Below are 16012 nucleotides of genomic sequence, written 5' to 3'. Positions count from 1 at the left end.
ATATCTTGATGGCAAGTGGATAAAAAAACCATATGGCAAAAAATGTTTTAAAATCTTTTGTAAATGTTTTAAAAATGCAATTGCAATATTTTTAAAAAATTAAAAAGATTTAAAATGTCTATTTGTCAATTTCAAAATTGTTTTATTCATTTATTATTTTATTGCTACATTTAACTACATTTGTTTTAATGAATGTAAAATTTTCATGTTTTAAATGTTTATTTGTCAATTTCAAATATTTGTCAATTTTTATGTATTATTGATATACTTTTCATATTTTAGAACAAATTATATTTTAATTTCATCTTTAAGTAACACTTCTAGTCCTCTATGTTAATCTCCATATCTTCTGTATTCCTTTTTTCTTTTCCTTTTCTTACAGAACCAAATCCAGGGGATGGTATTTGACTTTGTCACTCAGCAGGCCTTTGACATTTCCATCATGATACTCATCTGTCTTAACATGGTAACCATGATGGTGGAAACAGATGATCAGTCAGAAGAGACAGAGAACATCTTGTACTGGGTAAACTTCGTATTCATTGTGGCCTTCACTGGCGAGTTCGTCCTAAAACTCTTTGCTCTGCGACACTACTATTTCACCAATGGTTGGAACGTCTTTGACTGCGTTGTCGTCATTCTGTCCATTGTGGGTGAGTGTTGTCCAAATGTAAATTCATCAATAGACTGCTTATTTTTCTTGACGTGTCCTTTCACATTTTATGCATTTGGACAGTTTTGTAATTCGTCTTTAATTTGGTTTTCAGGTATGTTCCTGGCAGACCTCATTGAGAAGTACTTTGTGTCACCAACTTTGTTCAGGGTCATCCGTCTGGCTCGAATTGGCCGTATTCTGCGTCTAATCAAAGGAGCCAAGGGCATCCGGACATTGCTGTTCGCTTTGATGATGTCACTTCCTGCGCTGTTCAACATCGGCCTGTTGCTTTTCCTAGTCATGTTCATCTTCTCCATCTTTGGCATGTCTAATTTTGCCTATGTGAAACGAGAAATAGGAATTGATGACATGTACAACTTTGAAACTTTTGGTAACAGCATGATCTGTCTATTCATGATCACCACATCAGCTGGGTGGGATGGCCTCTTGGCTCCTATATTGAACTATCCGCCTGACTGCAACCCTGAGAAGGAGAACCCAGGAACGACTGTCAAGGGCAACTGTGGCAATCCCTCAGTGGGAATCTTCTTCTTTGTAATGTACATTATTGTGTCCTTCCTGATTGTGGTGAACATGTACATCGCTATCATCTTGGAGAACTTCAGTGTTGCCACTGAGGAGAGTGCTGATCCACTGTGCGAAGATGACTTTGAGTCCTTCTATGAAATCTGGGAGAAGTTCGACCCAGACGCTTCGCAGTTCATCACCTTCGCCAAGCTGCCAGACTTTGCAGATACATTAGAACATCCTCTCCGTGTGCCAAAGCCAAACATCATCGAGCTGATCGCCATGGACATGCCCATGGTGAGTGGCGACCGCATTCACTGCTTGGATATTCTGTTTGCCTTTACCAAGCGTGTGCTGGGTGACAGCGGCGACCTGGACATGATGCGACAGCAAATGGAGGAGCGCTTTGTGGCGGCGAATCCCTCCAAGGTGTCATACGAGCCCATCACTACCACGCTGCGGCGTAAGCAGGAGGAGGTGTCAGCCGTCATCATCCAGAGGGCGTACCGAGCCCACCTGGTACGCAGAGGCTTCATCTGCAAACGCAGGCCTGCCAACAACAAACTGGAGAACGGAGGGACCAATCAGGAGAAGAAAGAGGGCACGCCTTCCACTGCATCCCTGCCGTCCTATGACAGTGTAACTAAGCCCGAGAAGGAGAAACAGGACGACAACAACGAAGGCAAGGGCCGCAAGGAGAAGGGCCGAAACCCAAAAGACGTCAGGGAATCCAAGTGTTAAGACTGGTGCGGTAACACTCGTGGACAGCGATAATGATCATGACGATATTATAACAAAAACTGTCATTTCAAGCGAATGGAAACCCTGAATCAAACTATACAGATGTACAGATTGCTTTCATTTAAGAGGAAAAAACAAAGCCGAAGTTACACAACAAAAAATTGTTTACAAACGTCACTGGCCTATCGAGGCGAAGAAAAGTGTTGGGGTTCCTCATAGCTTGAAGAAACTTACAAGTTAAACCAAACATAATCAGCTTCCTGTGTGACACTGTTGCATCAAGACTCGATTTAAACAGAATCAAATACGAATTTAAAAGACCGATACTTGATTAAGTGTATTTTAGAGGGCTATATTGCGCTTCAGTATGGAACTCTTCACCGAGCAGGAATGTGATAATCCAAGGGAGAACTAGGATCGAATCCCATGCTTCTGAACTGCATCAGTGAACTTTCCATGCAGAAAACAAACACTGCTATTCATGAATGGATCAGCTTCCCAAAGCGGATGGCGAAGGAGTCTGCACCGTTTCATTTCATATATGTGTAAGAACTCAATGTTACTGTGAGAGTGAGCAGGATAGACATGAGTGTGAAACAAAACCAAGAGTCTGGCTGATTCCAACGGTCTCTTTGCGTTTGTTAGCATCGAATATATTTTACATGGTCTTTACATTATTTGAGCGGCAAAAAAAGGAGAAAACAGGAGGAAAAATACGAATTTAACATTTTGCCCATGTCACCCTCAGTAACTGTGTCATGATAACTTTGTTATACTTGCATCAAAAGGCTTTTTTCTACATGGGCTTTCACACCGATAGGACCGGGGGCAATAACCAGGGGCCCCCAATACACATCTCCAAATGAATAATAAATTATTGTGCTTGTTCAATGCATAGAAATGACTTGCATGATGGCATGTTTTGATCAGAAATTTTGCATGAGTAATCATAGTCCACAAAACACTAATACAGACCACCACAGTGGCTTGACGATGTTTTAGGCTGTCCACTAGCTAAATTTACCTCCAGAAATCAAATTTAATTTGAAAACCCAATTTGGCTCCTCTACTTAACATTATGAAATAGATTGTCAAACATTAGGACAGAATTTGGGATAGGCTTCAGATGGTGCAAAATGCCTGTGACTAGTCAGTGGTTTACGCACATTGAAACAAACACTAGCATTGTGGCACATTATCGGAGAGGAAGGATACAAGGGACATCCCATTTTTTTCTGCTCAGGAGATAATGAATGGGAAAACTAAATGTGTCGGAATGTGTGTGTATGGAGACGGAGGAAAATGATACAAAATAACACTGTAATTCCTAAAGCTTCTTATTTCATTTGTATGCAGCAATATTGCTTACCTCACCTACAGCACTGTCCGCGCTGCGGGTCATATGGTAGGTGGGCCCAGGTAGGGGCAAGAGGGTGGGGGGGAAAGGTTTGGGCATTATTAGAGGTGTAGCAAGTTGGTTGGCATTTTTAATCCTCATCAGGGGTTAGATGAGATGAGCTATAACCGTTTCTGAGAAAGTGGCAGTTTTTTTTATTTTAGAAAAATAGAATTATGATATTTTTTCATTTGAATTTTACACGCTATATTTCTTTAAAGAATTTTGCATTATATCTACGTCTAGTCTCGTCACGGTTTGTCCCTCGAGGATCAGCCGGACATTTTATCTGTCTGTGAAGCCATCACATCTTCAGCAATGGTTTGATTGTAGTCAGGACAAAAGGACAGGACTTGAGAGAGACAGCTGGATGGTTGGGAAGTCACAGCTGTTTAAGGAGAACCAAAGATGTTTGTCTGATAATCTGGTGTGCGCAATTTGTGTCTGGAAGTTTCTGGAATGTCTCAGGGGTGGAGTGATCCTCTCCTGCTTAACACTTTCAGACAGACTGATGCTTGTTGACTTTCCCCATTATTCTCAGGATTCACGTGACTCTGATGTCATCATCAAGGGCCTTCACGAGGTCCAGAGAATGTTTGTAACATGGGGTGGAGCTAAAGCAGGAGCGCTCACACCACATTGAACTCTCAAGTAGAGAGAAGAGTAGGGCTGTCTGACACAGAGCCAAGCTTCAGAGATTTCAGACAGCAGGAAAAGTGTTGTTGTGGAGGTGATGATGAAATTAGATCCAGACTGAGAATATTGCTAATTCTCAGCACTGTTCTACGGAGGGCCTTGGTTTTTAAATGTGCGGTTATTCGACCCCTGGTCAGCCTTGTTTCTCTTCAGTACACCACCACACTGATGCCAAATAACCATTCGGCACTGGTCCCACAGCAGCTTACTGTGAGCCGGGCAACTCCACACATCAGAGCGACTACATTTTTTAGTTTCTTTTAGTGATGTCGGCAGTTTTCCCTTACCCTTCATCTGGTGTCGATGGTCCAGTTGCTGCATGCGAGGGTGTTGACCTGAACCAAAAAACAAAAAAAACAAAACTCTGCACAGCAAAGCTCAACCATTATCATTTATGCAGCCATGCAGGCTTGTCTGTATAAACGACAACAAAAAAGAACGAATAACAGATCATACATTCATTTTAAAAAACAAAATGAATGAAAAATCCATTTAAAAAAATATATTGTACAGTATAGGCTATGTTGTAAGCAGCACAAAAAGCTGAAAAGTTAAGAATGAACTTTTTAAGAGACTATACATAATGTAATATACAATTTTATTTAAACGGCATGCATAGATTTTTGTAAATACAGAAATACTTAAAAATAAATAAAAATACTGCTATTAATCTAATACTGAAAAATAATTATAACCTTAATAGAATGGCTTCACTCATTGCCCTGGTCTCACTAGGTAGACTGTTACATATTTGTTAGAAGGTGTAGATTTTTTGACACACTTTTCACATTAAAGAGGGGAATCCAATATGTTAAATGCAAAACGTATATATAAATCTATACAGAAATCAAGGCATATATATAGAGCTACACAACATATGTATCTATGTATACATGTATATGTACATATGTGTATATATATGCACACATATACATATGTATGATATGAGAGAGCACTGTCCTCCTCTGTGTTGACCTCTGCTTGGAGTGGAGGTGAAGCACTACTGGCTGTCATTTGCTCACGTTCTTCTTTCTTTTGTGCAATACGTTCGTTGAACGACCAAAACTCTGACCTGGCCCACACAGTGTGCGCTTGTGTGCGTGTTTGAGATGTCTGGGTTTGAGCGAGTGTTGTCTGTGTGCGTGCACGGGTCTAGCTTTCAATGCACGGTGATGTACTGGCTGCTCGCTATGGCTTATGTCGCCCGTTTTTGGGAGGGGAATGCACTACCAGCAATTCATTTACACCCTGTGTGAATACGTCCTACAATCTCCAACTCACATACTACGTACATATGCACTGGACGCCACATGGTCTTCCCCCATAAACCCTGCCATGATCTTTCAATCCGAGTCTGAGAGAGCGAGTGTGTGTGCGCGCGTTGGGGAGGGGGGAGGGGACGAAGCGTGCGTGACGGTTTGGTCACTTTAAATGTGTGTGATGCAGCTTGACTTATAAGCTTAGCTTGTTCTTCATCTCTTAGATACACAGCAATGCAATTTGCAGTCTTAGGTTTGGTTAGGCTTTATATTATGCTTTTCTTGTCTTTGTATGTTTGTTTCAGGTGCCTTTTGCTGCCAATTTTGTTTGTCGAAAATGTAGATGATGTTGCATAAAATTCTCCTAAACAAGTGGAGCTTGTTTCAAATGAGCACTGGGAGAAAGAACTGAACTAAAGAATGTCTGTGACATCTATTAAAAAGCAAAAAAATAAACTTAAAAAAAAAGACAAAATACAAAAAAAAAGACAAAAAGCGGAAAAAAAGAAAATAAAAAAAGAAAACTTAACTGGCATCAGCCTGACTTCATCATCAGAGATTGTCAAATAGCATGGGGCGGGAAAAAGAGTGCGTTGGTCACTCAGTGAATCTCTTAAAGGTTGAGTCTGTAGAAAGAGAAACAGTTTGCCTTCTGTGCTCAGCTTATGTTAATTTTCAGCCACTTCGTTTATTTTTCTATAAATACTGATTTCTGTCTATTCTTTTGTAGCATGACTGAGATGCTATTTCCTTCATTTGCTGACAATAATTCAAATGGTTTTTGGTTCATAATGTTGTTCTTATCTCTTGCCACTGATGTTGGAGAGGAGAGGGTGTGTTGCACAACCACTTGACTTAGTGAGAATCAGTGAAAGATTGTCTTCATTTGAGCACGAAACCTTTTCCAAACAATAAAGCAGCCTTCCAGTTATGCTTGAGTGTTTGTGTTTTTTATTTCTTCTGTTAAAAACATTGAACAATAGAGTTTTTTCTTATTTTAACCCTCCATTATGTTCTAACCATGTAATATTTTTTTCAAATTAGTTTTTCTTACATGAAATAGCTTCAATCATGCAAATCAAAACAGATTTTTTGGGAATTTTTTTATTTTTTTGGTGTACTTAAGGAAAGGTTGGCAATGCTGTACCACAATGGAAAAAAAAAACTTTTTTATTTAAATGCACATTTCATTTACAAATTGATAGATTCAAATACTTGGAACTCATGCAAACTAATAATAAGTAGATCCCTATCATTTAACCTTCACTGCAGGCTAACTCGTCCTTATTCTTATTTCATGGAAGAGCTAATTCTGCACTCTTCCTATTGTCCTTTCTGTAAAATATTGTTGTATTAATTTAAAAAATAAATGATAATAATTTAGTTTTTTTATACATAAATACAACTATACTACAATAAACACTTCAAATAAATAAATAACTGCATTCATATTACTGATGCTACTATCTATAAAAAATCACTTTGGGAAATTGTATTACAGCAATTCCACTGTGGTACAGCGATGCCATAAAGAAACATTGATATTTTCTCAATTTACAGTAAAACTATGTTAGATAAAGTTAAATTGTGAATAAAAATATCTAATTTACTTAAGAAAGATCACATAGCAATTTCTGGAGCACTTCAGCAGGTGTCTTCAGTGTGAGGGTGTCAGTGGGAAAAAGAGTTTTGGACGTACATTTAAATGTCACGTGTGACTTAAAAACAGCACATCATTGGCTACCTTAAGGCCTGCCCTTTTAATTCCCATAGTGCAAAATATTATATTTTTTAAGAATAGCTAAGAAATGAGTAGAAATTAATTGTTGCCATATATGGTAGCTCCGTACCACAGAGATTTAAAAATGGGGAACAATGTTATTTGGTGGAAGAGGGTTCACTAACGTTTTACCCAAATAGTTACTCTTCTAAACTATGGGTTATGCTATTTTTTAGGCTTTTTAGTCAGTTTATGTATTGAGGTTTGTAATTTTTGTACTGTACAATCGTAAACTAGTTAACGTTCTTATTTGCGGTGTCGATAACATTGACTGGACTGACACAGTTTGAACACAGACTAACCTGTTTCAAAAACGTCTTGTCTAGCTCTTGCGCATCAGTTGGGCTTTATGTTCCTCACTCCAAAACAGACATTTTAATGGTACGTCTGCCTCCTCTTCACTCCAGTTAAAGGGATAGTTCACCCAAAAATGAAAATTTGATGTTTATCTGCTTACCCCCAGGGCATCCAAGATGTAGGTGAATTTGTTTCTTCAGTAGAACACAAACAAAGATTTTTAACTCAAACCGTTGCAGTCTGTCAGTCATATAATGGCAGTCAATGAGACCCACGGCTTTGAGAGACAAAAAAACAATACACAGACAAAACCAAATTAAACCCTGTGGCTTGTGACGATATTGAGGTCTTAAGACACAAAACAATCGGTTTGTGCAAGAAGCTGAACAGTATTTATATCATTTTTTTTTTTTTTTTACCTCTGATCCACCGCAATGTCCAACTGTCCAGAGCGCATTCACAACATCCGGCGCGTGATGCGTCAATGTCCTCTGGCATAGTAGACGCATGTGCGCAAGCGATCTGTCGCGCGTATATGTCAGTCATTGTTTAGATCGCTTCTGCATTTATATAGTTTTCTGTGGGACACTGGTATAGCAAATAGGATGTAGAATACAGTTTTGGAAATCATTATTATTAAAGGGAAACGGGAAGAAGAGAGATGGAAGTCTTCCTTCTAGTACAGTATATGCACCATTAAAGTTGGATGCCAACCGCCGTTAAACATCAAAGAAGAAGAAGAAGATCGCTTCTGAGCATGTGTCTACTATGCCAGAGTACATTGACGCGTCACACGCTGGATGTTGTGAATGCGCTCAGGACAGTTGGACATTGCGGTGGATCAGAGGTGACATAAATACTGTTCAGTTTCTTGCACAGACCAATTGTTTCGTGTCTTAAGACCTCAATGTATCATCACGAGTTGCAGGGTTTAATTTGGTTTTGTCTGTGTATGTTTTTTTCTCTCAAAGCCGTGGGTCCCATTAACTGCCATTATATGACTGACAGACTGCAATGGTTCGAGTTAAAAATCTTCGTACTAATCTACTAAATAAACAAAAATATAAAACAGTATTTTAGCCGGGGTTAAACACAGGGTTAATGTTTGAAAACTCCACGTGACTAAGATAAGGATTAGGAAAATTATAATCTACTCATCTTCAAGAAATTTTACACTAATAACCACATTATAATTTAAAAGTACCACCAGATGAAGTCTGCTGAGGCACACATCCTCTGTTTGGGAATCACACAACATTGACAACAGTGAGTTCACGCAACATTGACTTTGTAAGGAGTGCTGACAAACTCTTCCTAAGGTTTCTGTTTTAGGTGTCATAAAGGGGTTGTGTATGTTCCCTTGCTGTGTTCTTATCATGATGAATCGAAGGCTGTGTTGGCTGTTCAACAGCATTCCTCCACTCCACTCCTTTAAACAGTGAGCCAAACAAAGAATCACTAAAAACAAAAGTCCAAATGTCCTTACATCCAGTTGGTTAAAAAAAGAGAGTTATAGCCTGACTAAAAGAACAGGTATCACATTTTGTGGTACTGTGAAGTGAAATGTCTTTAATTACTAACGTTTGAATTACTAATTTTTACCGAACCACTAGGGTCTAGTCTTGTTTTTAATCACTTTATTAAGTTTCTGGTGCTCTTCAAAAGATCAACATTTGTTTTAATGATGTTTGAGCCATTGTTTGAAACATTTGGTGATACACGGTCACTTTAAATTTTTAACTTCTTTTGCATTGCACAAAAAAGGCATTGAAAAGACTAGACTGTGAGTAAATGATAACATTATTTTCATTTACATGTGCTAGATGAGCAACTGTGGGTGAATATTAGCTTCAGGAGACAATAACCTGAAGACACAAATAAACAATAACGTACAAAACTTGTATATAATAAATAATGTGTCATTCTCTATTTGTTATATACAGATCCACCTTCACATATGTCCCATTTATCACTATTTGTGTAGTATGGTAGATTATTTTTCGTCATGTTATATGATATAGAGTATATGAAGAGCCAGATTTAGATGTTTTCAGAAAAGAATTGTAGATGGAAAGATTTTGTCACTTATCAATATGGATTTATCTAAATCAGAATTTGTCACTTTCGTGGGTCACTTCGATGTGTAGACCAAGAACCAATCACAAAAATGGTCTTAGGCTGTACAAAGATGTTGATCCCTAAGATGAAAGACCCAATTCATCAGTCTAAGATTAAACGGCTCACACTGAGGTGAGGACAGTATTGAAACTTCTGAAAAACAAAGCGCTGAGGGCTGTGTGTGCTGGGAGGTGGGGGTGGACGGAGAGAATAGAGCATCTGTCACACTCTGCTGCACATTGACTGCAGGGAGCTGTTTTGGGTGGGGGTCACAATAAGGAAGAAATGGAGAGTCAAAAGTCAGCATCTGTGTTTAGCATTTAGTTCAAGAGTGGTAAGGACCTCCACAATGAGTAGAATGTGAAAACTGTTAAAAATAATTATGGTGAGAATTGTTTAAGGGTGTATAAATATATTTGGTTAAAGGGTTTGCCACTAGAGGGCAACACACAAATAATAATACTGTATTCAATATAACTGACAATTATAACTGTGTATAAAATTGTACTTCAATTAAGGATTGGTATTAAAAATATCAAAAGAGAAGAAAAAGAACACAAAATCACCTTGACCTTTTCCTTGAAAGATCAAGTGATTAAAGAGCTTATGATTTCTGTTGGGAGTTAAGACCATGATATGTAAATGTCATCCTGGACAGGGTGACCTGATGGCACCAGCTGTGCATCTGGCCCTTATGGAAGTACAGTGCTAAAGCATAGTCAAGCATAAATACTGTTTACTGTAAATTCTGTAAAAGCCATAAACAGATTGTGGAATAATGAAACCACTGTGTATTTGAATAAGACTGCAAACATTACATTTTTTTTTTTTTTTTAAATATATACAATGTTTCAAAAATTTCATTTTCAAACAAATGCTGCTCTTTTGAAATTTCTATTCATTAAAGCATTCTGAAAAATCTGTCATGGTTTCCACAAAAAGAATAATGGCTGATGAAAATTCAACTTTGACATCACAGGAATAAATTACATTTTAAAATACATCAATATAAAGGCAAGTTATTTTAAACTGTAGTAATATAATTGACAAACAGTTTTACACTCCTATCATAAGCAATGTCTCAGTTTTTATGCAAAATACACACACGCAAAGATAGCAAATTATGTATTGATACAATCATTTTTATTTTGTGTATTTATTCCTTGAGGTAGACAGTTTGACATGTAATAAACAAGTGCGTACTCTGAACATACAGCATTGTAACAGTGAGGTAGATCATATTTTACATGTATTAAGTCATATGACTGTCCAGTATATTGCATTTGTAAGTGTAAAAGTAACATAACATTTAAATTTAAATATTAACTAGACTGTCATTTTCATTTCGGTTTGTACATTTCAGTGTATGTCCCACTTGCCTCACCATAACAAAAGCTCTCTATTCTTTCACAAGCCTCCTTTAAAACAGAGAAGGGTCAGAGGGTCAGAGTAAAACACATCCAGTGATCAACTCAGGGGGCTGGGACAGCTCTGTGGGTTTCCATAGTAAACGTCACAATAGGTGAATACTGGAAAAGACTGCGAAGAAGAGCCTTTTAGCGTTTTTGCAGTAGCCCTGTGGAAGCCAGATAAATTATGTGTCCTGTAAAAATATGTTTTGCATTTTTATCACTGAAATACTGTAAGGTTACAAATATTTTTTTTTATTATTTTAATGAAAGACATGGCAAAGACACTACACTAACTAGACAATAAAAGACAAAAACATCTGTCAAACTCAAAAACTGTATAAGATAAACATTAAGTATGGCTTCATTCGCAATTCCTGAGGGAAAACAGCATTACATTCAAAGTTTATAGAGGAACCTTACCTTATATTCCTAAAATAAGACCGTTTCTTATCTGATTTCAGTGTTGAAGAACATCCACGACCTTACCACTGACACATGCTCGCTAGCAAAATGAAAACCTTACATTACACATGACGTATGAAACTCATATGTGTGCTCTGACCTGCAATGCAGTCTTCAGTTTTGTGTATTAAAAAATTATTTTTTTTAATTACTTTTCATTTCGATTCCTCTCTTTCAGTCTTTCTTTGGCTTGGATTTCATTGATTGAAGCAGTGGATTAGTACTTGCCACCATAATGTGCTTCACTGCACAACATAATTATAGAGAGAGAGAGAGTAAAAGAGGAAAGGAAGAGAATCAAAAAAGAAAGCATGATTTCAGGGATACAAAAGAGTGTCTGTGCTACAGGTCTCATTAAAGCTGCAGTCAGAATTAATGCTGATGTGCATATCTTCTCAGTCCGTAAATGGGTTTACACCATAATTACATTGGCCCTGATGTTTGTTAGGTTCAAGTATTGCTATAAACGTGTATAAAATAGGATCGTTTGACTACATCAAGTAGCCTCAGGGATGCGTGTATTGTCCCGGGCCTCCATAAGACCGTGTCTCCAGAGGCCGAAGATTACTGGTCTTACCCACAGGTTCTGCCTCAAGATCGGACTGAGTGGAAAGTCTATCGTGCCTGTAGCTCTGGAGGTCCGTCCCACAGCTTTCGTTGACATTCCCACCACTGTCGCTGTTCTGCCGTTCGGTCTTGTCCCTGATCGTGTATGGTGACACTCTGGCAGTTTTGGACTGGTCGAAGCCAAACTTCCTGTTGCGTGGGAGTTCGGCAGCAGTGTGGCTGCTGTGAAGAGGTGTGGGGGTGTGTAGACCCGAAGGCAGCAGAGAAGGGGTACTGTGAGGGTAACTAGCACTCAGACCGCATTGCTGCGGATAAGCGTAGCCTGGTGCAGGTGGCAGGTATGCAGACGGCAAGGCAAACGCTGGCGACGTAAGATAGGATGGTTTAGGCAGCAGGTGTTGGCTGCTGTAGGATGATGGGTAATCCTGAGATGTGGGACCGCTGCTGTACTGCTGTTCTGAAAGATCACTTGCGCTCCCCTTCAATGGGTCTAAACCAGGAGGCCCGTCTGTGCTGTACCCCCCAGGCCATGGCTCCTGGTGCTGCTCACTTCTTAGGAAACTCCCATGTTCTGGTAAAGCCGAGTTGAAGGAATACCTCTCGGCATAGCGTTTTAGCAAGCTAGAGGCACTGAGGGCACTGATATCGTCGGTGTAGCCTGAGAACGCAGGACGACTGGGCTGTGGAAAGGGGAGGGGCTTAGGGTGAACTGGAGATGATGTGGTGGAGGAGACATCATAGCGTTGCTTCGCCCACTCAGATGACCACTGCATCATTGCCACACCTGGAAAACCAAAATAATAAAGACAGATTTTTCATGTATTGTATGATAAAAAGAATATTTTATGTCATCTGTTTAATCTGTGATAGTTCACACAAAAATTAAATCCCGAAAATTCTACATGATGTTACTATTAATTTGTTACTATTAATTAGTTGAGAAATGATGCACAAGATAGCTAGAGCAGATATTTAAATGGATAGTTCATCCAAAAATGAAAATTTAGAAAATTTTACATGGTTACTTTTTTTATTCCTTGCTGAGAAATAATGCAAAACAACGGATATAAAAGCAATCACCAAAAAATGGAAATTCAGAAAATTTTGCACAATTTTACTATTAATTTTCATTCCTCCTCAAGGAATAATTCAAAAGATAGAGAAAGGAGGTATTTAAATGGACAGTTTACCCAAAAATAAAAATTCTAAACGATTCTGCATGATTTTACTATTTTATTCATCTTTGAAAAATAATGCAAAAATTAGGAATTTAAAGGAAAGTTTACTCAAAAAATGAAATTTCGGAAAATTCTGCATGATGTTACTACTGTATTATTTTTTATTTATTGAGTTATTTAAAGGGACACCTAAAAATGACCATTTTGAAAATTTTTGCGTCATATTACTATTACTTTTTATTCATTGCTGAAAAATAATGCACAAGATAGTTGGAAGAGGTATTGTTTCTCCACCATAAATAGAAAATAATACCAACATCATGTGATTTAGTGGTGCTGGAGGCAAAACCCCTTCAACTTCACAACTGGACTGAAACAAGAATTGACCATATGGAAGCGTTTAGTAATCTGGACAAGATGTGATCTATTCTTCGCATCTTAATCTGTGCTAATGTAATCTCAGTAACGTTGCACTCATCATCCTCACACATTTTGATGAGTGTAGGACAAATTAAATAAGCAATTGAATGCTGGATTTACAAGCAGTTATATTTATATATGTTTGTGTGTACATCTGTTTTTTTTTTCATGTGCCTTCTGGAAGATGAAGGCAGATTAGAATCAACAGATTAGCACAAAGTTCTAGAGAGGTAGGAGACTGACAGCACACTAAGAATTTAAGAGCATTTGAAACAAATATAAATGAACATTATTCGCCAGGGTTCTCTAGAGTCGAGATTCCTTGCTAATCCCAAGAAATCCTTGCTATACACAAACACTGTTGTTCATTCAAAAATATCTAATTCAGAAAACCAGGAAAATGGCTCTTTCTATATATGAATCTATTTATATATCTTTGTATTTATATCTTCATGGTGCTCCCCTCCAATTCACACACTTCCTAAAACTTCCACTGAAGAGACAGGATCCCGTCCATAAATGTGGCTGCACCCGGAATGCTAAGAATTCAGCCTGGGATCTATTTACAAAGCACATCCTCTACACACACACACGCACACACGCTTCAGGTTGGACATCATAAGAAGACTTTTTTTAACACATGGCCAAAGATCTGCCATGCTAAATCAATTAGTCATAATATTGAAAAATGCTTTGAACTGCAAATGATCTTTGCTTAGATGCTGGCCACCATACAGCTCAAAATTTAAATATGAACACAATGTAAAGATTTATATCAGTAAAATATATATATATATTATTCAGGAATTCTTATTCTCCCTATGATTGTGAAAAGGCTTATGCGATGAGAGCAAAGAAACAGCTGGTAAAGTCATTACTCTCTGGCTACTGATGAACACACACTTTCCAGCAGAATCATATTCAACATTTACACACATCTTATAATAATGCATGTTTTACATGCATTAACTCATCATGCTGTTTTAACCGAAATTCTGTATCAGCGTGTTATTTCTGTGAGTTGATTGTATATGCTATTGGTGTGCAAAAATCTTTCCACCATAGCTCATAAACCTGAAAGAAAGATAAATTATTACTCCACCTTCGAATAAACATTTCACCATCTTAAAATTTCACATACCAACACAACCACATAAACCAATAGGGACAAACAGTAAATGTGACATTATAATGTATAAACACAAAATGCATGTGCAACCAAAAGGATTTTTCTCCTCTCATTCTCTTTAATATGCAAACTTTAGCATCACATGCAAAAGCTATTAACTTGGATTTAAACAGCTCATGAGAGGCAGAGATGAAGACAGAGTGATTTTAAAATACAAACTAATAAATACTGTCATGGAATTTCACATGCATTAAGAAACATACCAGTCCCTCTCCTTCAATCTTCATTGCATTGTAGCAGTTACAAGTAAATTCCAAGCTTTATGCTGCCATGCCTCTCACACTCTTTTTTTTTGTCTCTTGCCTCTTCTTTTTTTCTTCTATCCAACTCTGCACTACCTCCCTCTGTCCCTGTGGCAGCAGCCCACATGCACAGCCCCTCCCCCACCCAAATCCTCCCCTCCCCCTGCCCTCTCTTTTTGTTGAAAGTATTTAAGCAGAGAGAGAGAGAGAGAGCTTGAGGATATTTTACTGTTAAATAACAGGGTTTGTAAACCGTTTCATGCAAACAAATGGCATTTGTATCAGTCTAATGCAATGGCATATTTAAATTTTTCATATATCTGTGCTTAATTTGGGTGCAATGTTTGTGAAGGATAAAAATGATCTGGATATCAAAATATAACTTCTGTCAAGTTAACAGCTGAGGGTGCTATTGGCTGTAATACTACTGCTGGAGTGAATCCCTGGAATGTGAAGAGGAATTATTCCACATAAATGAGCATTTGCATCCTTTATCATATATATATATATATATATATATATATATATATATATATATATATATATATATATATATTGTGTGAAGTAGGCTATATTAACAATAAAAATGACATATGTGTATGTGACTCCTGTTGGTCTGATAACATTTGTTCATGTTTGCACAGCCGTTATGTCAGTCTAAAGAGAGGCTTAATAAACAGCAGGCACTCAGAGTCACAAAAAGACTTCAATTAAACTGACATTGCTCTTAATTAACGTTACCATGAAATTTTCAGTTGTAGGAATGTTTTTGCAAAGTCATGTGAAGAAGCAAAAACCGGAAGCTAGCAATAAATTAATTTTTCTACCTATTAGATCGTGTTTCATTAACGTCTATACCCATTACAATAATGTAAATATAGTAATTATTGTTGTACAGTGTGATAAAAATATGCTATATTGATGTGTGCATGCCCAGTAGTTATTTTCTGTATCCCTTCTAGCCTTAACTAGCCTCCAGGTTGAATCCTTACAGATCATGGACAAGCCTAGCAATTGCCATTGAGAAGAATGGGAATGCTAGCAACTTTTCTTCAGGTATTGTAGACTTCTA

General features: G+C 37.8%; 2 protein-coding genes across 5 annotated transcripts in view; one reads left to right on the top strand and one right to left on the bottom strand.

Moving 5' to 3' along the window:
• LOC306844692 (sodium channel protein type 8 subunit alpha-like) overlaps positions 1-1961 on the top strand; it is a 55387-nt gene extending 53426 nt beyond the window's left edge. For all 4 annotated transcript variants that reach the window (XM_079377007.1, XM_079377010.1, XM_079377009.1 and 1 more), the window contains exons 25-26: positions 383-653; positions 768-1961. In XM_079377007.1, the coding sequence (XP_079233133.1) occupies positions 383-653; positions 768-1924 (1428 nt within the window). In that variant the 3' untranslated portion in view covers positions 1925-1961. The remainder of the gene's footprint in view (positions 1-382; positions 654-767) is intronic.
• Positions 1962-10600: 8639 nt separating this feature from the next.
• Positions 10601-15034, bottom strand: LOC306844719 (fidgetin-like protein 2). Its single transcript, XM_079377070.1, has 2 exons — positions 14902-15034; positions 10601-12695 (listed from the first exon to the last, which is right to left on the bottom strand). The coding sequence occupies exon 2, from the start codon at positions 12685-12687 to the stop codon at positions 11851-11853; it is 837 nt and encodes a 278-aa protein (XP_079233196.1). The 5' UTR covers positions 12688-12695; positions 14902-15034; the 3' UTR covers positions 10601-11850.
• Between the last annotated feature and the right edge of the window lie 978 nt (positions 15035-16012).

Source organism: Barbus barbus, assembly GCF_936440315.1.
Source record: "Barbus barbus genome assembly, chromosome: 25".
NCBI classification, from domain to species: domain Eukaryota; kingdom Metazoa; phylum Chordata; class Actinopteri; order Cypriniformes; family Cyprinidae; genus Barbus; species Barbus barbus.
Note: the sequence above shows the minus strand (reverse complement) of the source record. Positions and strands in the feature narration are given on the sequence as shown.

Coding starts and splice junctions, on each gene's coding strand:
- LOC306844719 (XM_079377070.1), bottom strand. CDS start 12,687: ATGATGCAGTGGTCATCTGAGTGGGCGAAGCAACGCTATGATGTCTCC.